Raw genomic sequence first — 16,923 nt, 5'->3', positions numbered from 1 at the left:
GAGTTTAAAATGCAGAATTCACCCAGAAAGACAGCCTTGATTCTAGGAGTTGGGAGGGTTGCGAAACAGAGAAAACACAGCTCACTATGCAAAAGCCTTCAGGGGAGACAGAGAACATAAAACTGGCAGAGGCTCCAGGCCCTAATGTCTTGGCCAAGCCTCAGGGTTTCCACACACATTTTTCCAGGCTGGTATCTAACCTACTCCGTGATCAATCTTTGCTCCCCGCAACAATCCCCTCCCTCTTTCCTACAGCATTTCTCCTTCTGTATTATCTCTACCACCTAGCCTATTGCTGCTGCTCAGAAAAGCTACTGTGACATTTTGATGGGGGGAGAGTCAAAGCCTCCTGCAACTGTGACCTCCAATGAACAGAAAGGTATGAGGGTCATCATGGCAAAGAATGTTAGGCTCACTGACACAGCACATACCACAGATACTCCAAACTTGTAGCCAAGTACCTTAGAATGAAAATTCTCTCCTATACTTAGAGACAGTTCATTCAGGAGCTGAGAGATTTATCTCTATAACCATAATTGAATTACCTCTTTCAAGCACAAATGCTGTTTGCTTTAATGCTCATGCCATGACTAGATATATAAAGACAAGAAGAAAAGTCTGGAAATGCCCTGAAACTAGCTGTAACTAGGGAAAGTTCCCACAGCTTTCAAAGAGATTTGGGACCCTCAATAATGTAAAGAGCATTTCCTGCAGAAGTAAACAAATTCAGTAATTGTTTTTCTTCTCCAAGATGCCTTCTGACACCCATATATTACTACCAGCATTAGTACTTCTTATAAATGAAAATAGTGGGCTAGGTAATCTCAGCATCTTGGGCGGCCTAGGCAAATGGATTACTTGAGCCCAGGAGTTGGAAACCTGCTTGGGCAACATAGACAGACCCCAATCTCTACGAAAAAGAAAATTAGCCTTGCAAGTTGGCATGTGTCCATACTCCCAGCTACTCAGGAGAATGAGGTCAGAAGATGGCTTGAGCTAGAGAGGTCAAAAGGCTGTAATGAGGTATGATCATGCCACTGCACTTTAGCCTCCATGACAGCGAGATCCTGTCTCAAATTAATAAAAAGTGAATCGTGTCAAATATTGTGATGTTAAGATAAAAATCTTTTAGACAAGAGTATGTTTCCTGCCATGGAGTTGACTCTCACTTCTTAAAATGTACTAGTTTCTGATCACCACTAACACTCCAACGACAAACGTGCATTAAAACATGTTTATGTCAAAGTCCCCTTCTCCCCCGAAGGTCAATATTTAGTCTAGGCTTAAGAGAGGGGACCCAAAGTGCCCCCACCCAGGTTCCAAACCGAATGAAGGTCTGATGGACTGGAGATTGAGCATTCCCAATTGCCCGTCATGGATACAGGTATATACTCTGTACCTGTGAGCCAATGAGAAGCAAGAATGCTGAGGCCTTTTTGCCCCACGCCAGCCTCAGACTATATGGTATGCTTACTGAATATCTGTCACTCCCACAATTACTAAAACTATGAGACCTAGAAATACCAGAGGGAGAGGGAGAGGGAGATAGGACCTAGGGGCTGAGAATTCCCTGATGCTGTGGGAAGTCACATGGTCAGGTAAAGATGGCATAGTACCCAAAAGATCTGAAGTTGGGTTGTCACCCTGCCATTGATCTGCCGTGAGCTCCAGAAAAACCCACAGCCTTTCTGCATTCAGTTTCCTCATTTGGTAGCATAACAAAAAGGAATCATGTTGGAATGCTCTGACATTCCCTCAGGTCTCAAATGTTATTAATCCAGCCAACCTCATCACACTGTTATTATACTGATCAAAATGCTATTCATAGCATAATTTCACAATAAATGAATTAATAAGCAAATTTTTTCATTGCTTCACATTCTAAGAAGATTTTTTTTAAAAAAAGGAATTTAAGAAAGTCAATTCAGTCCTTTTGGAAATGAATGTTTGGAAGTTTCGAAGTACTTTAGTAATTTTTCTAGGCTACAATTAAGAACAACACCAACAAAAGACAGAGACTCAAAACAAAATGCATTAGAGATTTCCAGAACTTGGAGAAATACAGTGTCTTTTTGATGTCTTCTCCTTATAAAGCCTGTCAAAGTCAAACATTAAAATGCTGTTGACCTTTTTTGATGCTCAAGAAAAGGTCAAAAAAGTTGACCATTTTTAATTTTTCTATATTAAAAGAATGCTGAGGTACAACTGTATGATAAAATTAATATTTAGTTTTGATTATTTTTATTTTATTTTCTCTTTTGTAAATTGTCTCAGATATTTTCTTTTGCTAAATGATGTGATATAGATAAATTCAATAAATATAATAACAATTCATTATCATCAGGAAGGCGTGGAATTAATTAAAATTCTTGATTTTGAGTTTATAATGGTTTTAATTCATTTATTTATTACCTTTACATATGATCATTTTGAATGTCAAAATAATTGAACTACTGAATTGAATGCAGGCTGTTAAAGTTAGGTGAGACTCATCCAATAAAATATAAAAGTATTACATTCTCCCTGTTTTGTGCATTGTTTAATACTCTTAGGTCCTTGAATTTTTAGATATACTTAATTATTTTCATAGATACTTCTTGACAAAAGTGGTATAAATGTTTCTTATAGATATAAAGATCCTTTCAAAATTCACTCTTTTTACAGATTTCTGATACATGTAAATTCCAGTGTATCTCATACGCATCTAAATGTTTCAAGTAGCAGAAATGCAGACTACAATAGTCACTGTTACCCTGAGATTTTCAAAGGCGATCTACCAGTGATCGGTGGACCATACATATATTTCTACTGCAAATATTCTGGAAGGCGCTGCTCTCTGGAATTCCCATTCCACACTGATCCAATAAAATCTGACTTTACAGATTTTCAACACATACCATGAACCAATCCCTCCTCCTCGGCTGCTCTCCAACTCAATAATGGCAGTCACATTCATTACATTTAGTGAGTCAGACTTTCCGCAGTGCCTAAGTCACTCCCAGCTAGTATGGCAGGTGTGCGATGAGTGACGTTAGCTGTTTCAGCATTCTAAAAAACCGTGTAAGTTTAAAGCAGCCATGGTATGGCCCTACTGGCCTGAAAGAGTAAAAGCACCCTCCACTAATGCCTTACATCTGACTTCTGTGTTGGAGAGAAAATAATGCAACACTTTTCCTTTTAAAAAATAAAGCAAAGGCATACTATAATCAGAGGATTTGTTTAAAATATGTATAAGTCACTTTAAATAATAAGGTTGTTTCCTATTTTTGCCCACTGGAGACAGTGGGGTTTTAAGGTAGAAAAAATAAGACGAAATTAGTCTTTATGACACTTGAGATTTCATCCCTTTCTTAAAAAACTGCCCAGAAATAACATTAAGCAGCTATCTCAAACCCACAAAACCAATAAATACAGAGTTAGAAATGCCACTACATCCTTATTATTCCTTGGTTAGTGTGGCTTGCCCTTTTTCTCCGTTCACAGTTGCATAATTATTTATTCCCTGGAGAACATAGAGGTCAATCTAAAGTCAAGACTGGCTCTAAATGAGTGCGCTGTCTATGATACCTGGCTCTCCTCCCAGCAAGACAAATGTGGTTATGCTACATAAATACACAGGAGAAGGCCAGTCACACTTCAAGTCACAAATGTACAGGCATATGAAAAAAGACATCCCAGAGTCCGAGACTGTGAGGCTGATAACTAATGAGTTCTCCAGTTAGAACTTGGAGAACTGGGTATACACTTTGGATGAAAAAAAATAATCAAAACTTTTAAGGTCAGAGATACAGAATTTTTCAAGCTCTAAGATTCATACTTTGGAAATCTACTGCACACTATGAGATTTGGGGTCTGAAAACCCTAAATTTAAATGTCTTCCAAAAAGTTAAAAAAAAAAAAAAAAAATCAAGCCCCTTGGAAGAGTTCTGTCTTTTAAAGGTTTGTTAACTTAGGTCAACGCCGTGAGAATTCTCCTTTTCTATCTAGGTCACGTAGTTGTTGAGATAGAACCAGAAATAGAAAGTGGTTTTGTACAAATGCCTCAGAAACCTTGATGTTCAAAAGGCCTAAACCTCAAGCAGAGTTAAAAGCCTGATAATTTGCATAACAACATGTGGTCTTATCTGGATTTTTTAAGGAAAAGGTGGTTTTATGTAATCTAGATAATTGCTCTACTCCTCCTCTTCCAATTTGTATTAATAGACACAGAAAGATAAAACTTCCAAAATATCTTTGAAACCTTTATCATTATTGCCTTTCAACAGAGTCTAGAAGTGAAGTCTGAACTGACTCCAACCGGCTGAGTCTTCCCCACTATTCAAACGGTGCCGCGTCCCGATTATCGGTGCAATGTGATCACTAGATTTTAAAGGCAACTGTGCGTCCAAATGGCTGAGTGCAAGAGGTCTGCCAGAGATAGGGCCGAGCGCGCTGCCCCAAGCTGGGATCCCTGCCAAGCACTCACGGACAATGCACTGGTTTCCTCCAGGGAGCGTCTTCCATCCCGGGCAGCAGTAGGAGTGGAATCTGGAGCCGCACACGTTCGGCCTGTGATGGACAAGGGCGGTCACACATAGATAGAGAGGGGTGCAGCAACCTATAAACGGTCTTCGTAAGCAATACACCGAGTGGGTAGATTTCAAGACAACAAACAAACTAAAACTACACTTCAAATTCTTGGGGGTTGGGAGGCAGACGAGGAAGTAAAAGAGCTAGACGCTGGAATGCAGGAGGGTCAGAAACGTCTAAACATTGCCTTTCATCTGTCGTCCCTTGCCTGCCTGTTTAAAGGGCGAAAAGAGACATGGAAGCATATAATTTGCTACTATTCTAGCTTCCAGATGCAGAGAACAAAGGGAACATTCCGTTCCAAAAAATCCTTGCCCTCCTCCCCAAATCCATTCCTCCTTGATCGACTGTTACTTTAGCCCCGACGTGTCAAGGAAGGCGCGTCGGAAGGTGGAGGGCTTGGGTTGGTGATTAGAAGGTGAGCCACGAACCCTGCACACGTCCTCAAACAAAAGGCTCAGAGCGGCGCCTCAGACGGTGGGAAGGAAGCAGGCTCCTCTGGCCCCTGCGCCGGGAGGACCCAGGCCAGCCTTCCGCCCGACATTCAGAAACCTGTTCCCGCACCTCGGACTCTGCACACGCTCTGCTATCCGCAGCCCGGGGTCCCCTAACCACCCGCCGCCCGACCCTCTGAGAGCTTCACGCCCGCTAAGCCGCGGGGTTGGGAAGGGGCAGGCGCTCCTGAGGGGTCTTTGGGTCTCCTGGCGAAGGGGGCTGCAGCTTTAGGCTCCAGCACTAGGGTAGGGAGGGGGTGGGCTGGAAAGCCGCCAAACTGAGGATTCCCCCTCCCCCAAGCCGGCGCCTTAGGTGCGGGACCGCTTGCCCACCTACCCTCGGAGCACGTCCTGCTGTCCTCGCCGGCGGACGCGACTGGCCACCGCGGCACCCTCCTCAAGATACTCGGGCACCAGAAACCCGCCTTCAGAGCCTGCTGTAACGGACCGGACCTGTTGCGGCGGCGGCTGGGGCCGGGGCGGCTTGGGCGGAGGAGGCTGGGGCTGGCCGGCGGTGCCCTGCGCCCAGAGCGCCACGCAGCCCAGCCACACGAAGTAGGGCTGGAGACACAGCCGCCGTCGTCTCCACATCGCCGGCGCCGAAAGCGCGCGGCCCTAGACCCGCGGAGAGGGAGTGACCGAAGACAAAATCTGCGCGGCCCCCAAAAAGTCAAGGTCTAATAAGCCCTTCGTCGGCTGCGGGTACTCCCTCAGGCTCGGGCTCCCTACTCTAGCTGAAGACCCCGACAGAGCGCCGGCCCCTGGCTGCCTGCGACGCGGGGCACCAAGTCTAGCGCAGTGGGCGGTGAGGTGCGGCGGAGGTGAAGCCGGCAGCTCCGAGCGGTCCACGTTGCATTCCCCGGGCGACAGCCCCGAGCGACTACAGGACCGCCAGCCGGCGGGAGCGAAAAATTACAAAAAGTAACCTGAGCAGCCCCGGCGTGAAGTTACAAAGAAAGTGAACCTCAAAAGGAAAAAGGCCTGCACTCAGAGCTCGGCGGATTCCCGTGCGCTCTGGGCACGGATCTTGGAAAGCTGCGAAAGTCACTAAAAAGAAGCAGGTAAGCAAACAATAGTTGCCCCAAAAGAAGAGGGTACCCTCTGGGCTCTTTCCGAGTCCCACAGGGCAACGACGCGCGGGCAGCGGCTGCGGAGGCCGGGCGGAGGTGCGCAGGGTGGGGACCTGCGGCGGGCAAGAGAGCTAGGGCGGGAGGCGGGAGGCGGGAGGCTGGATGCCCGGGAAGATGCGGCGGGGGAGGGCGCGGTGCGCGGGTTTTAGAGGCCCGGCGGGGCGCTGGGCGGGCCGGCGGGCGGCGGCTGTCAGTGGGGGCGCAGCCTTCCACACGTGGGACGCAGCCCGGACCCAGGGGCCGGCGCAGAGTGGGCGGGGACAGAGTAAGGGAGAGATCGGGTGCGGAGGAACGAGGGGAGCGAAGGTTGGGGGAGGGGAAGAGGAAGGAAGGGGGGCAGGGCGAAGGGAGGGTAGAGGACGGAGATTGGGGAGAAGGGGGGGCGAGCCCGAGAGGAAGACCGGGGTGGAAGAGGGACTTGGAAAGAGGGATTGGCGAGCCCGGGTGCGAGAGGAAATGAGAGGGGGATGGGGGCGAGGTTAGGGCAAAAAGAGAAGTGGGAAAGGGGAGGGAGGGCCCAGGGCCGGGCGCCGAGAGGAGGGGGCCAGGGGGCCGGCTGGAGGGGGCGAGGCGCTAGGCGGCTTTGCTTCCCGTCCCCCTCAATTGGCCGCTAGTTCTGTTTTGACTGCCTGTACAAAGCGAGCAGACGGCGGGGGATGGGGCGATTAGGGACCGGATTTGGGAAACGAGGCAGCAGCCCCTTCCCCTCCCCCTCCGCCCTCGTCCGGCCGCGGACCAGAGACTAGGGTCCCTAAGCTCGCCAGGCTTGGCTGGACCCGCAGCTGAACTTCCCCGCCGGACAGAGGCCGCGAGGTTGAGGATGAGAAAGGGTCTTCCTGTAGGGTCCCGGACCCTGACCCGGGATGGAGGGATTCGCAGTCAGCCAGGAATAGAGACTCACTGGGCTTTTGGTTGCAGCCTCGAAACGAGAAGGACGGGCCCTCCCCACCGCCCTCTTACCTCCACCGCCCCACCGGGAGCGGCGTCAGTCTGCGGGACCAACGTAGGGGCTGGGCGTTTCCAGATTGAAATGCGCCCTCGGCCACCAAGAGGGAGTTCACGCGGCCGCGGGGTCCTAGGCAGCTAGCTGGCGCCGCGGTCCCGAGGAGTCTGTGCAGGGGCTGTACTCTGGTGTGAGACCTGGCAGAACTCTGCCTAGGCTTGCATGCAGGGAGGGGTTAGAGACCCTGAAATATACTAGCAGGTAGGGTGGCGACAAGGCGGGTAAATGAGGCTTGGGGGCATGCCCTTGGTAACTTGCTTGGACTCCTTCTGATTAATGATTAAATCCTAGCAATTGGTGCAACCCTCTGTACCTCTTAGAGTGCCTCTGCACCGATCTGCTCTGGGGTGTTCCTTTGTGGCCCTGCTTTCATGAAATTTCTGTGAAACCCTGGTCATTTTCCATTCAGTGGAATATCATAATTTAAAAATCAAACACTCCTGAAAACAGGGAGTGACCATCCAAGCTCAATTTGCAAAACGGTACAAGAAAGCAGTGTCTGGTTTATTCAAGCCTAGAAAACTTTAGTTTAAAGGGGAAAATGTGTGTGTGTGTGTGTGTGTGTGTATACACACACACACACACACACACACACATATACATATATATAAAGCATATATATTTCTGGCCCACATTGCCCAGATATGCTACTTGACAGCCAAAATTCTTCAATAATTGGCACAACTCCCTCCTTTACCTTTACGTGTAGTTAAAGGGTCTTAAGGTAGTACCCCTTGTTACAATAGTCTCAAAAAGCAGAAGAAAAGGTAAGAGTTACATAATTTTATGTGAGACACCAATTTGTTAAAATCCAAAGAAAGAGCAATAGAGTTATTTTCATGTACTTTGCTTCAAATAAAATCATTATAACTAAAAGAGCTAAATAACATAACTAGCTCCTGGTTTAAAGCAGGAGCTAGTTTTAGTCATACCATTTAAAACATCCTGTGTCTGGTTTTTTTTATTAATACCTACATGGCTTCATGGTTTATTCTTGTTCACATAAAATCCAAATGCTCTAAAATCGCCTATGCTTTTACCCTTTCATTCAGCAATTCTGCTTTTAGGAACCTGTATAAAAGATACATAAGCAAAAAAAAAAAAAAAAAGAAAAGAAAAAAAAAAAAAGAAATGGTGAACGCATTTGACTGTTCATTGCAGCCCTGTTTATGATAGTGAAAGACTAGACACAAACCTCCCATGAATAAGAATAAGCAACTTTTGCATGTGACTTCATCTATGAAATGAAATACTATGCAGCTGTCAAATATGAATGAGGAGAAACTATGTATGCTCTTAGAGAATGATCTTTACAAATACAGTTTACAAAAAAAAAAAAAAACAAAAAACAAAAAACAAACAAACAAAAAAAAACAAGGTACAGAGAGAATAGGCAGGTCACTGAGACAGAAAGTAAAATAAAGGTTACTGGGAACTCCAGGAAAATGGGAATGATTAGTTATTGTTTAACAGGTACAAAATGTCCGTTTAGGATGACGAAAAAGTACTGGATAGTGCTGATGGTTGCCCAACATTGTGAAAGTACTTAATGCTACTGAATTGCACACTTAAAAATGATTAAAATGGTAAATTTTATGTTATGTCTATTTTTTACAATATTTTTTAAATGAAAGCTGTATAATATTGTATGCTACTTTTTTGGAGTATGTGTGTGTTTTAGATTTAACAAAGGAGAAGTATAAACTAAATCTAATAAAAAATAGTTACCTGGGGTAAAGGAAAGACTGTGGGGAAAGAAACAATGAGAGAAACTAAACCTTTCTAAATATACTTGGTTTTATAGTTCTAGCTTTGGAGCTCTGTTCCAAAGACCTAGAAACAGTGACAACCCAAAAGCCATCAGGTCATTGTGACCAGACTGTAGTCCCTAAATACCATTTCCAAAGTAAAAAGAATCAAGGTTCCTTGGGTAAGTGGCTGATTCCAAATCTGGGAAAGGAAATGCATAAAGTGAGTTTGGACTATCTGTCTTGTCATGCCTGAAAGCAAGAAATTATCTGACTATTAAGGTCATGTCAAAAGGAAACCTGAGCTAACTTGAAAAAGATCTCACGGGTAAAAGACGGGGGAACTTGAGCAAATGACAGCCAAATATTAAAATATATAAATTGCATAAATATTCAAGAGTTCCAAATGATACTCTAAACAAAAATTAGTTGGCCACTTTTGGAGGTTGTTAGGGCACAGCTCACTATTCTAAACACATTGATAAATAAAATTATTAACCAGTTATTCTTCCTTTGCTAGAAAGACTCAGAGAAAGCCTTTTGAAAAAGGACTCTTTTGAAAAAACGCTCTTGAAAAAAATTCAGTTTTAAATGCAGGAATGATGGACTTGGAAAAATCACTACTTTGTAAATCCTAATAAAATAACCAGGTTAATGGTTTTTAACAACTGCTAAAACCATTAATGTAAGAAGTTCTCAACTGGTGGCCATTTTCTCCTCAGGGCATATTTGGCAATATTTGGAGACATTGTTTATTGTCACAAGACAGTGTGTGGGAGTGGTGATGAGACTATCAAAGTTGCTGTCAAACATTGTACAATGTACAGGACAGTCCCTTAAAACAAGTGTTACCTGGTCCAAAATATCAATTTACTTGAGAAGCCATGCATTGAAAAGTCAGTTGAGAACTTTTTAGTGAATGTCTCAAGCTGTTACCACCAGAACCTACTGATTAATTACTAACTACTGAAAAGTAAGATAGCCAGACATTATATTTTTATTTATGTGGTGCAATAGGAGGTACACAGATGACCTATAAAATACCTTTGTCAAAAAAACTGAGCCTTAATGTAATCATACCTCTACATTTAACTCCCAGTTTCCAAGAGCAATGGAGGACCATGAAACATACTAAATGAGACCTTAAGAATATAGGTAACCAGATGTAGAATGGAATATACCCCAAAACTAAGTTCTTCAAATAAATGACATGAATAGAGGAGAGGGAAGGGAACTGTTATGGCCCAACAACCAAAAGAAATGCTTGCACCTTATCTGGCAGTTTGACGTGAATCTTAGTGTAAAATAACATTTTTGATGCTATCATCCAGTCCAGTAAGTCTTCTTTATATGGTTGCAGCTACAGTCAATATATAACTGCAACTGCATGAGACTCCTCATGTGAGAACTACCTAGGCAAACTCTTCTGAGTTCCTGAAGAAAGTGGCCACCAGTTGAAAAGCTAAGGCAAAATAATTTTTTTAAACCTGTAACTTCAGGGGTAATTTGTTATCCAGTGATAGAACACTGAACTGAACACTGGTTACTAGATATTAAAGATTGATTTTTAATTTTGGGAGATGTGACAGTGGTATCAGGATTATATTCTTAATACACTAGCTAGTGTTAAACTTACTAAAGCCTTTATAGATGAAATTATAGGATACCTGGGTTTGATTCAAAATACTGCAAGGAGAACAAAGGCAGGGTAGATTAGATGTACTTTATTCCTCTTGGTAAGTATACTTTACTAAACATAGATAAGTATATGTGGAGTGAGAGAGCATGCACACATAGAAGACTGTAAATGGTAGGGAGAAGAAGGCAAACTACTTACCCTGCTAGTGATCTTGTGACCTGAGCAATGACATGATAGTGGTTTTCCTGAGTTGCCTTTTGCTTTATGTATCCCAGAATGAGTGCTAGAGAAGCTGGCAAATTGGAAATGCCATTGGCAACAGACCAAAGAAAGCCTCCAAAGAAAGTCTGCTCTCTCTAGCCAAAAGACAAGAAAAGGGTAGCCTAGAAAGAACACTTTGAGACAATAACTGCCCTAACCAAACCACAGAGAAAAACCGTAGTCACCTTTACCAACAATGGCTAAGTAAGGAGCCTAGACTTTCATCCTTAACAGGTGTAACAAGACATCTCTCTCCTCCTGGATAGTATCAGAGAAAGCCAAATGGAAAGCTCAGACTTTCATCCTCCCGCAGAGTCATGAGCCACTTTCTCCCCATGGTGTCAGTGGAGAAGCTGGACTTCCACCTCCACCTAACAATAATGAGATGCCCCTGTCTGCTGGGATGGTGTCAGAAGACACCTACTAGACAGTCAGGAACCTTCTCACTGCCCAGCAGTAAAGAGGCCATCCTACTACCACCATGGTGTCATGGAATGTCATGGGAAACTACATTGGGAGCAGTAATGAAATACCGCTGTCCTAGCCAGGGTGGTACAGAGGAGCTTGAGTGGTGACCCTGTTCTGTCACCCCTGCCCAGCAATAAACAAGTGACTCCTCCCCTCAAGAGTGTCAACAGGGCCGCATGTTTATCTTGGACTTCCACCATCATCTAGGAGTAATGAGGCATCCCTTGCCCTGTCTGCCCACCATTGCAGTATCAGAGGACACAGCTCAAACAAATGATTTAAGTATAACCCCAAATCTCATAAAACAAAGTAAAAAATGCCCACAATTCATATACACCTACTATTTACCCACATTTAAAAAAAAAATCCAAGATTCAACTGAAAATCACTTACCATTGAAAGAACCAGGAAGATCTTAAATAAGAGAAGAAAATTAATATACATCAGCACTAAGATAACTAAGATGTTAGAATTGTCCGACAGTGTTTTTAAGCAACTACGATAAAAATGCATCAGTGAGCCACAGTGAAACTCTCGAAACAAATGATAAATGAAAGAAATTAGAAAACGTCAGCACAAAAATAGAAGACATAAAGAACTAAATGGAAATTTTAGAATATAAAAATGAAATAATTGAAATTGTAAAAGTTAATTATGGGTTTCACAGCAATATTGAGGGACAGAGGAAATAATCAGTGAATTTGAAGACAGAAAAATAGAAATCACTCAAACTTAACAATGAAGAGAGTATACACTGAAAAATCGAGCAGTCTTAGGGATCTGTGAGACTATTACAAAATATCTAACATTTAATTATCAGAATTTCAAAAGAAGAAGAGAGAGGATAGAGCTGCTGAAAAATTACTTGGAGAATACATAATGGTAAAACATTTTCCAAATTTGGTAATAGGCATAAATATACAGATTCAGGGTGGGTGTGGTTCATGCCTGTAATCCCAGCACTTTGGGAGGCTGAGGCAGGCAGATCATGAGGTCAGAAGTTCGAGACCAGTCTGGCCAATATAGTGAAACTCCATCTCTACTAAAAATAAAAAAAATTTAGCTAGGCATGGTGGTGCGCACCTGTAATCCCAGCTACTTGGGAGGTTGAGGCAAGAGAATAGCATGAACCCGGGAGGCGGAGATTGAAGCGAGCCAGGATCGTGTCATTGCACTCCAGCTTGGGTGACAACGTGAGACTCCATCTAAAAAAAATACATATTCAAGAAGCCTAGTAAGTCCCAAACAGAATAAACCCAAAGGCATTCACATCAAGACTCATCATAGTCAAAGTTTTGAAAATTAAAGGCAAAAAAAAAAAAAAAAAAAATGTGAAAGCAGCAAAAGAAAGGACACTTTACTTGTCCTTTCTGAGAAAAAACAATTCAAATGATGACAGATTTCACATTAAAAACTGTGGAAGCCAGAAGAGAGTGACACCCATTTCTTCAGTGCCGAAAATAAAGAACTGTTAACCCAGAATTCAATACTCATTTGAAATATTCTTCAGAAATAAAGGACACATCAAAACGTTTTTAAATGAAGGGAAACAAGAATCTGTCTCATCAGACCTATCCTAAAATAATGACTAAAGGAAATTATTTAAACAGAAATGAAATGATAACCAAAAGAGTCTTGAAACAAGAAGGAAGAAAGAACAACAAACAGAGTGAATATATGGAAAAGTATGAATAATTACAATACATTTTATCTATCTTGACTTTTGTAAATTATGCTTGATGGTTCATGCAAAAATTATAACATTGTCTCAGGTATATAAAAGAAATATTTAAGAAAATTATTTTATAAGCAGAGGAAGGTAAAGACACATAAAGGGAGGTAAGGTTTCTATACTGATAAAATGCTGATACTAGTATACTGGGATAAGTTAAAGGGGTAGCACAGGGAGACCTTTGTGATGAGGAAATAGTTCTCTAACTGCTTGGTGGTGCTTACCCAAATCTCCACATGTGAAAAATGGAATAGAACTGTACATACACGTTGTGCCGGCATCAGTTTTGTGTTTTTTATATATTGTATATAAGAAATAACCATTGGGAGAAACTAGGTAAAGGGTAAACAGGATCTCTCTGTGCTATCTGCGCAACTCTGTGAATCTATACTTTTTAAAACATTTATAATATTAATGATAAAATCCTTTTTAAAGAAATTTGACATATGCTTACCCATCTTCTATCAGTGTAAAGTGGAGATATTTCATCCTATGCGATTGAAAAAAAGGAAGTTGGCTGGGCACGGTGGCTCATGCCTGCAATCCCAGCACTTTGGGAGGCCGAGGCAAGTGGATCACCTGAGGTCGGGAGTTTGAGGCCAGCCTGACCAATACGAAGAAACCCCATCTCTACTAAAAATACAAAATCAGCAGGGCGTGGTGGCATGTGCCTGTAGTCCCAGCCTACTTGGGAGGGTGAGGCAGGAGAATCGCTTGAACCTGGGAGGCAGAGGTTGCAGTGAGCCAAGATCGCGTCATTGCCCTCTAGCCTGGGCAACAAGAGCAAAAACTCCATCTCGAAAAAAAGGAAGTTAATAGATGAAATGAAATGGAAAAATGTTGGCAATTATTAAAACTATATATACAACCCTCTGTCAGTAATTGAACGATCCAGCAGGCAGAAAACCAATGAGAGCATAGTTGAACTGAGCACCACCACCAATCAGCTGGATCTAGGGACATTCATAGCATACTTCATTTAATAACTACTGAATACACATTATTCTCAAGCTTGTGTGAAATATTCACCCAGATAGACCACAGCTTTGCCCAACAAACACACCTTAACAACATCTAAGAGAATAGAAATCATTCAAAGTATGCTCTCAGATCACAATAGAATTAAACCAGGAACAAAAGACAGAAGAGAGCTGGAAAAATCCCTAAACATCTAGAGATTAGACAATAAACTTCTAAATAACAAACATACCAAAAAAGAAGTCTCAAGAGAAATAAAATAAAATGAAATGAACTAAATAAAAATGAAAACAAGGCTTATTAAAATATTCAGGATGCAGTGAAAGCAGTGCTTTGAGGGGCATTTGTAACACTGAATGCATATATTAGCAAAGAAGGAATATCTAACATTGATGGTCTAAGTTTCCACATTAGGAAATCAGGAAGAGAAGAGCAAATTAACGCAAGGTAAATTGAAGAAAATAAATCAAAATTACAGCAGACATTAAGAAATTCAAAACAAAACCAATAGAGAAAATCAACAAGACAAAATATTGGCTATTTGTTTTTGTTTTTAAGGGAAAGCAAATTTATTAGAGAAAGAAAGAAACAAAATAGTGGTTGCTCCATAGAAAGAGCAGCATGGCATGGGCTGCTTGACTGAGTATACTTACGATTTTTTCTTGATTATTTGCTAAGCAAGGGATGGATTATTCATGTGTTGTCCAGGAAAGGGATGGGGAGTTCCCAGAACTGAGGGTTCTTCCTGTTTTCAGACCATATAGGGTAACTTCTGGACATTGCCATGGCATTTGTAAATCATCATGGTGCTGGAGGGAGTGTCTTTTAGCTTGCAAATGAATTATAGTTGGCACATAATGAATAGTGAGGACAATCAGAGGTCGCTTTTCTCCTCCTCTTGTCTTTGATGGGTTTTGGTTGGCTTCTTTACTGCATCCTGTTTTACTAGCTGGGTCTTTGTGACTTGTAGCTTATGAAACCAATTCCGACAACCTCTTATCTCATCTTAAGACAAAGAATGTACCCTCTCACCACTCCTATTCTATGTTTTACTAAAGTAAGACAAGAATAAGAAATATAATTATATAGATAAATAAGGAAGAACTAGAACTATCTATGTTTGCAAACGACATGATTGTGCTGCAGAAAATCCTAAAGACCAACACAAAACTCCTGGAACTAATAAGCAATTATAGTAAGTTTGCAGGATACAACATAGAAAGTCAATGTGGAAAAGTCAATTGCTTTCCTATCATCAATGAAAAATTAATTAGCAAATAAAAAATACTTAGATGCAAACCTAACAAAATACGTACAACATCTATATGAAGAAAACTATAAAACTTTGAAGAGAGAAATAAAAGAGATTCAAATAAGTGGAGACATATTTCCTGCTCATTGATAGAACACTCAATATTGTTAAGATATCAGTTATTTCCTACTTAGCTGTAGATTCACCCCAATGTCAGTAAAATCTTAGCAAGTTATTTTGTAGATATTGACATACTGATTTGAAGGTTTCTGTGAAGAAGGAAGTGATACAGAATAGCCGACAGAACACTGAAGAAGTGTAGAGATAGAGAACTGAAACAACTCAACTTCAAGACTTAGTAGAAAATGTGCAGTAATCAAGACAATGTGATAACGGATACATGGGTATTTATTTTGTTCCTCCTTCTAATTTTGTGTGTGTTTGAAGACTTTCATGATGAATAATGTCTTTTTAAAAAATTTTTTATTGCATTTTAGGTTTTGGGGTACATGTGAAGAACATGCAAGATTGTTGCATAGGTACACAAGTGGCAGTGTGATTTGCTGCCTTCCTCCCCATCACCTATATCTGGCATTTCTCCCCATGCTATCTCTCCCCAACTCCCCACCCCCTGCTGTCCCTCTCCTATTTCCCCCCAACAGACCCCAGTGTGTAGTGCTTCCCTCTCTGTGTCCATGTGTTCTCATTGTACAACACCTGCCTATGAGTGAGAACATGTGGTGTTTGATTTTCTGCTCTTGTGTCAGTTTGCTGAGAATGATGGTTTCCAGGTTCATCTATGACCCTACAAAGGACACAAACTTATCGTTTTTGATGGCTGCATAATATTCCATGGTGTACATGTGCCACATTTTCCCTGTCCAGCTCTATCATCGATGGCCATTTGGGTTGGTTCCAGGTCTTTGCTATTGTAAACTGTGCTGCAATGAACATTCGTATGCATGTGTCCTTATAGTAGAACGAAAAAATATGGAACGCTTCATGAATTTTCGTGTCATCCTTGCACAGGGGCCATGCTAATCTTCTGTGTATCGTTCCAATTTTAGTATATGTGCTGCTGAAGCGAGCACAATGTCTTTTTTTTTTAAAAGAATTTTTTCTCAATGAAAAGTTTTTAAAAAATCTTCTTCAGCTGTGTTTGTCTCCATGTTTTCTAATAACCACAAACTTTATGCACACTCAAGGATTATCCATTTCTTTGATTCTCTGCTTCCCAAATCAGTAATTTCTGCGTAAATCATCATTACTTTATTCCTTCTGTTTTCCTCGAAAACACATAGTTTAATTTTCTAGCACTTCTAACTTTTTGAGTCTAGTACTTAATTTACTTATTTAGCTTTCTTTTTAATTCCTAAAGAATATAAAACTGTGAATTGCTCTTTGAGTATGACTTTAGATAAGTGCCAATTTTTTTGATAAGTGATGTTTTTATCTTTATTTTATAAGTTTTAAAAATTTTCATTATGAATTCAAAGTATTTAAGAGAAAGATGTACAATTTTTCTATGATTATTTTTCTTTTTATGAGTATTAATTTCTACTTCTGTTGAATTGTATCCAGAGATCATGGTCTGTTCTTTATGTATTTGTATATGTATTAGAAATTATCTGTTTATTCATGTATCATTA

The 16,923-nt window shown here is 41.6% G+C and overlaps 1 protein-coding gene and 1 non-coding gene across 2 annotated transcripts in view; both read right to left on the bottom strand.

Moving 5' to 3' along the window:
- The window catches only part of FBN2 (fibrillin 2), a 262,792-nt gene extending 256,893 nt beyond the window's left edge, over positions 1–5,899 (bottom strand). The window contains exons 1-2 of the mRNA XM_003920636.4: positions 5,401–5,899; positions 4,466–4,548 (exon numbers count right to left, since the gene is read on the bottom strand). Of these exons, the coding sequence (XP_003920685.2) occupies positions 4,466–4,548; positions 5,401–5,654 (337 nt within the window). The 5' untranslated portion in view covers positions 5,655–5,899. The remainder of the gene's footprint in view (positions 1–4,465; positions 4,549–5,400) is intronic.
- A 10,359-nt stretch (positions 5,900–16,258) lies between these two features.
- LOC120365603 (U6 spliceosomal RNA) lies at positions 16,259–16,365 on the bottom strand. Its single transcript, XR_005580493.1, has one exon. It is a non-coding gene; the product is annotated as a U6 spliceosomal RNA (small nuclear RNA).
- Between the last annotated feature and the right edge of the window lie 558 nt (positions 16,366–16,923).

Source organism: Saimiri boliviensis, chromosome 1, assembly GCF_048565385.1.
Source record: "Saimiri boliviensis isolate mSaiBol1 chromosome 1, mSaiBol1.pri, whole genome shotgun sequence".
Classification (NCBI taxonomy): domain Eukaryota; kingdom Metazoa; phylum Chordata; class Mammalia; order Primates; family Cebidae; genus Saimiri; species Saimiri boliviensis.
Note: the sequence above shows the minus strand (reverse complement) of the source record. Positions and strands in the feature narration are given on the sequence as shown.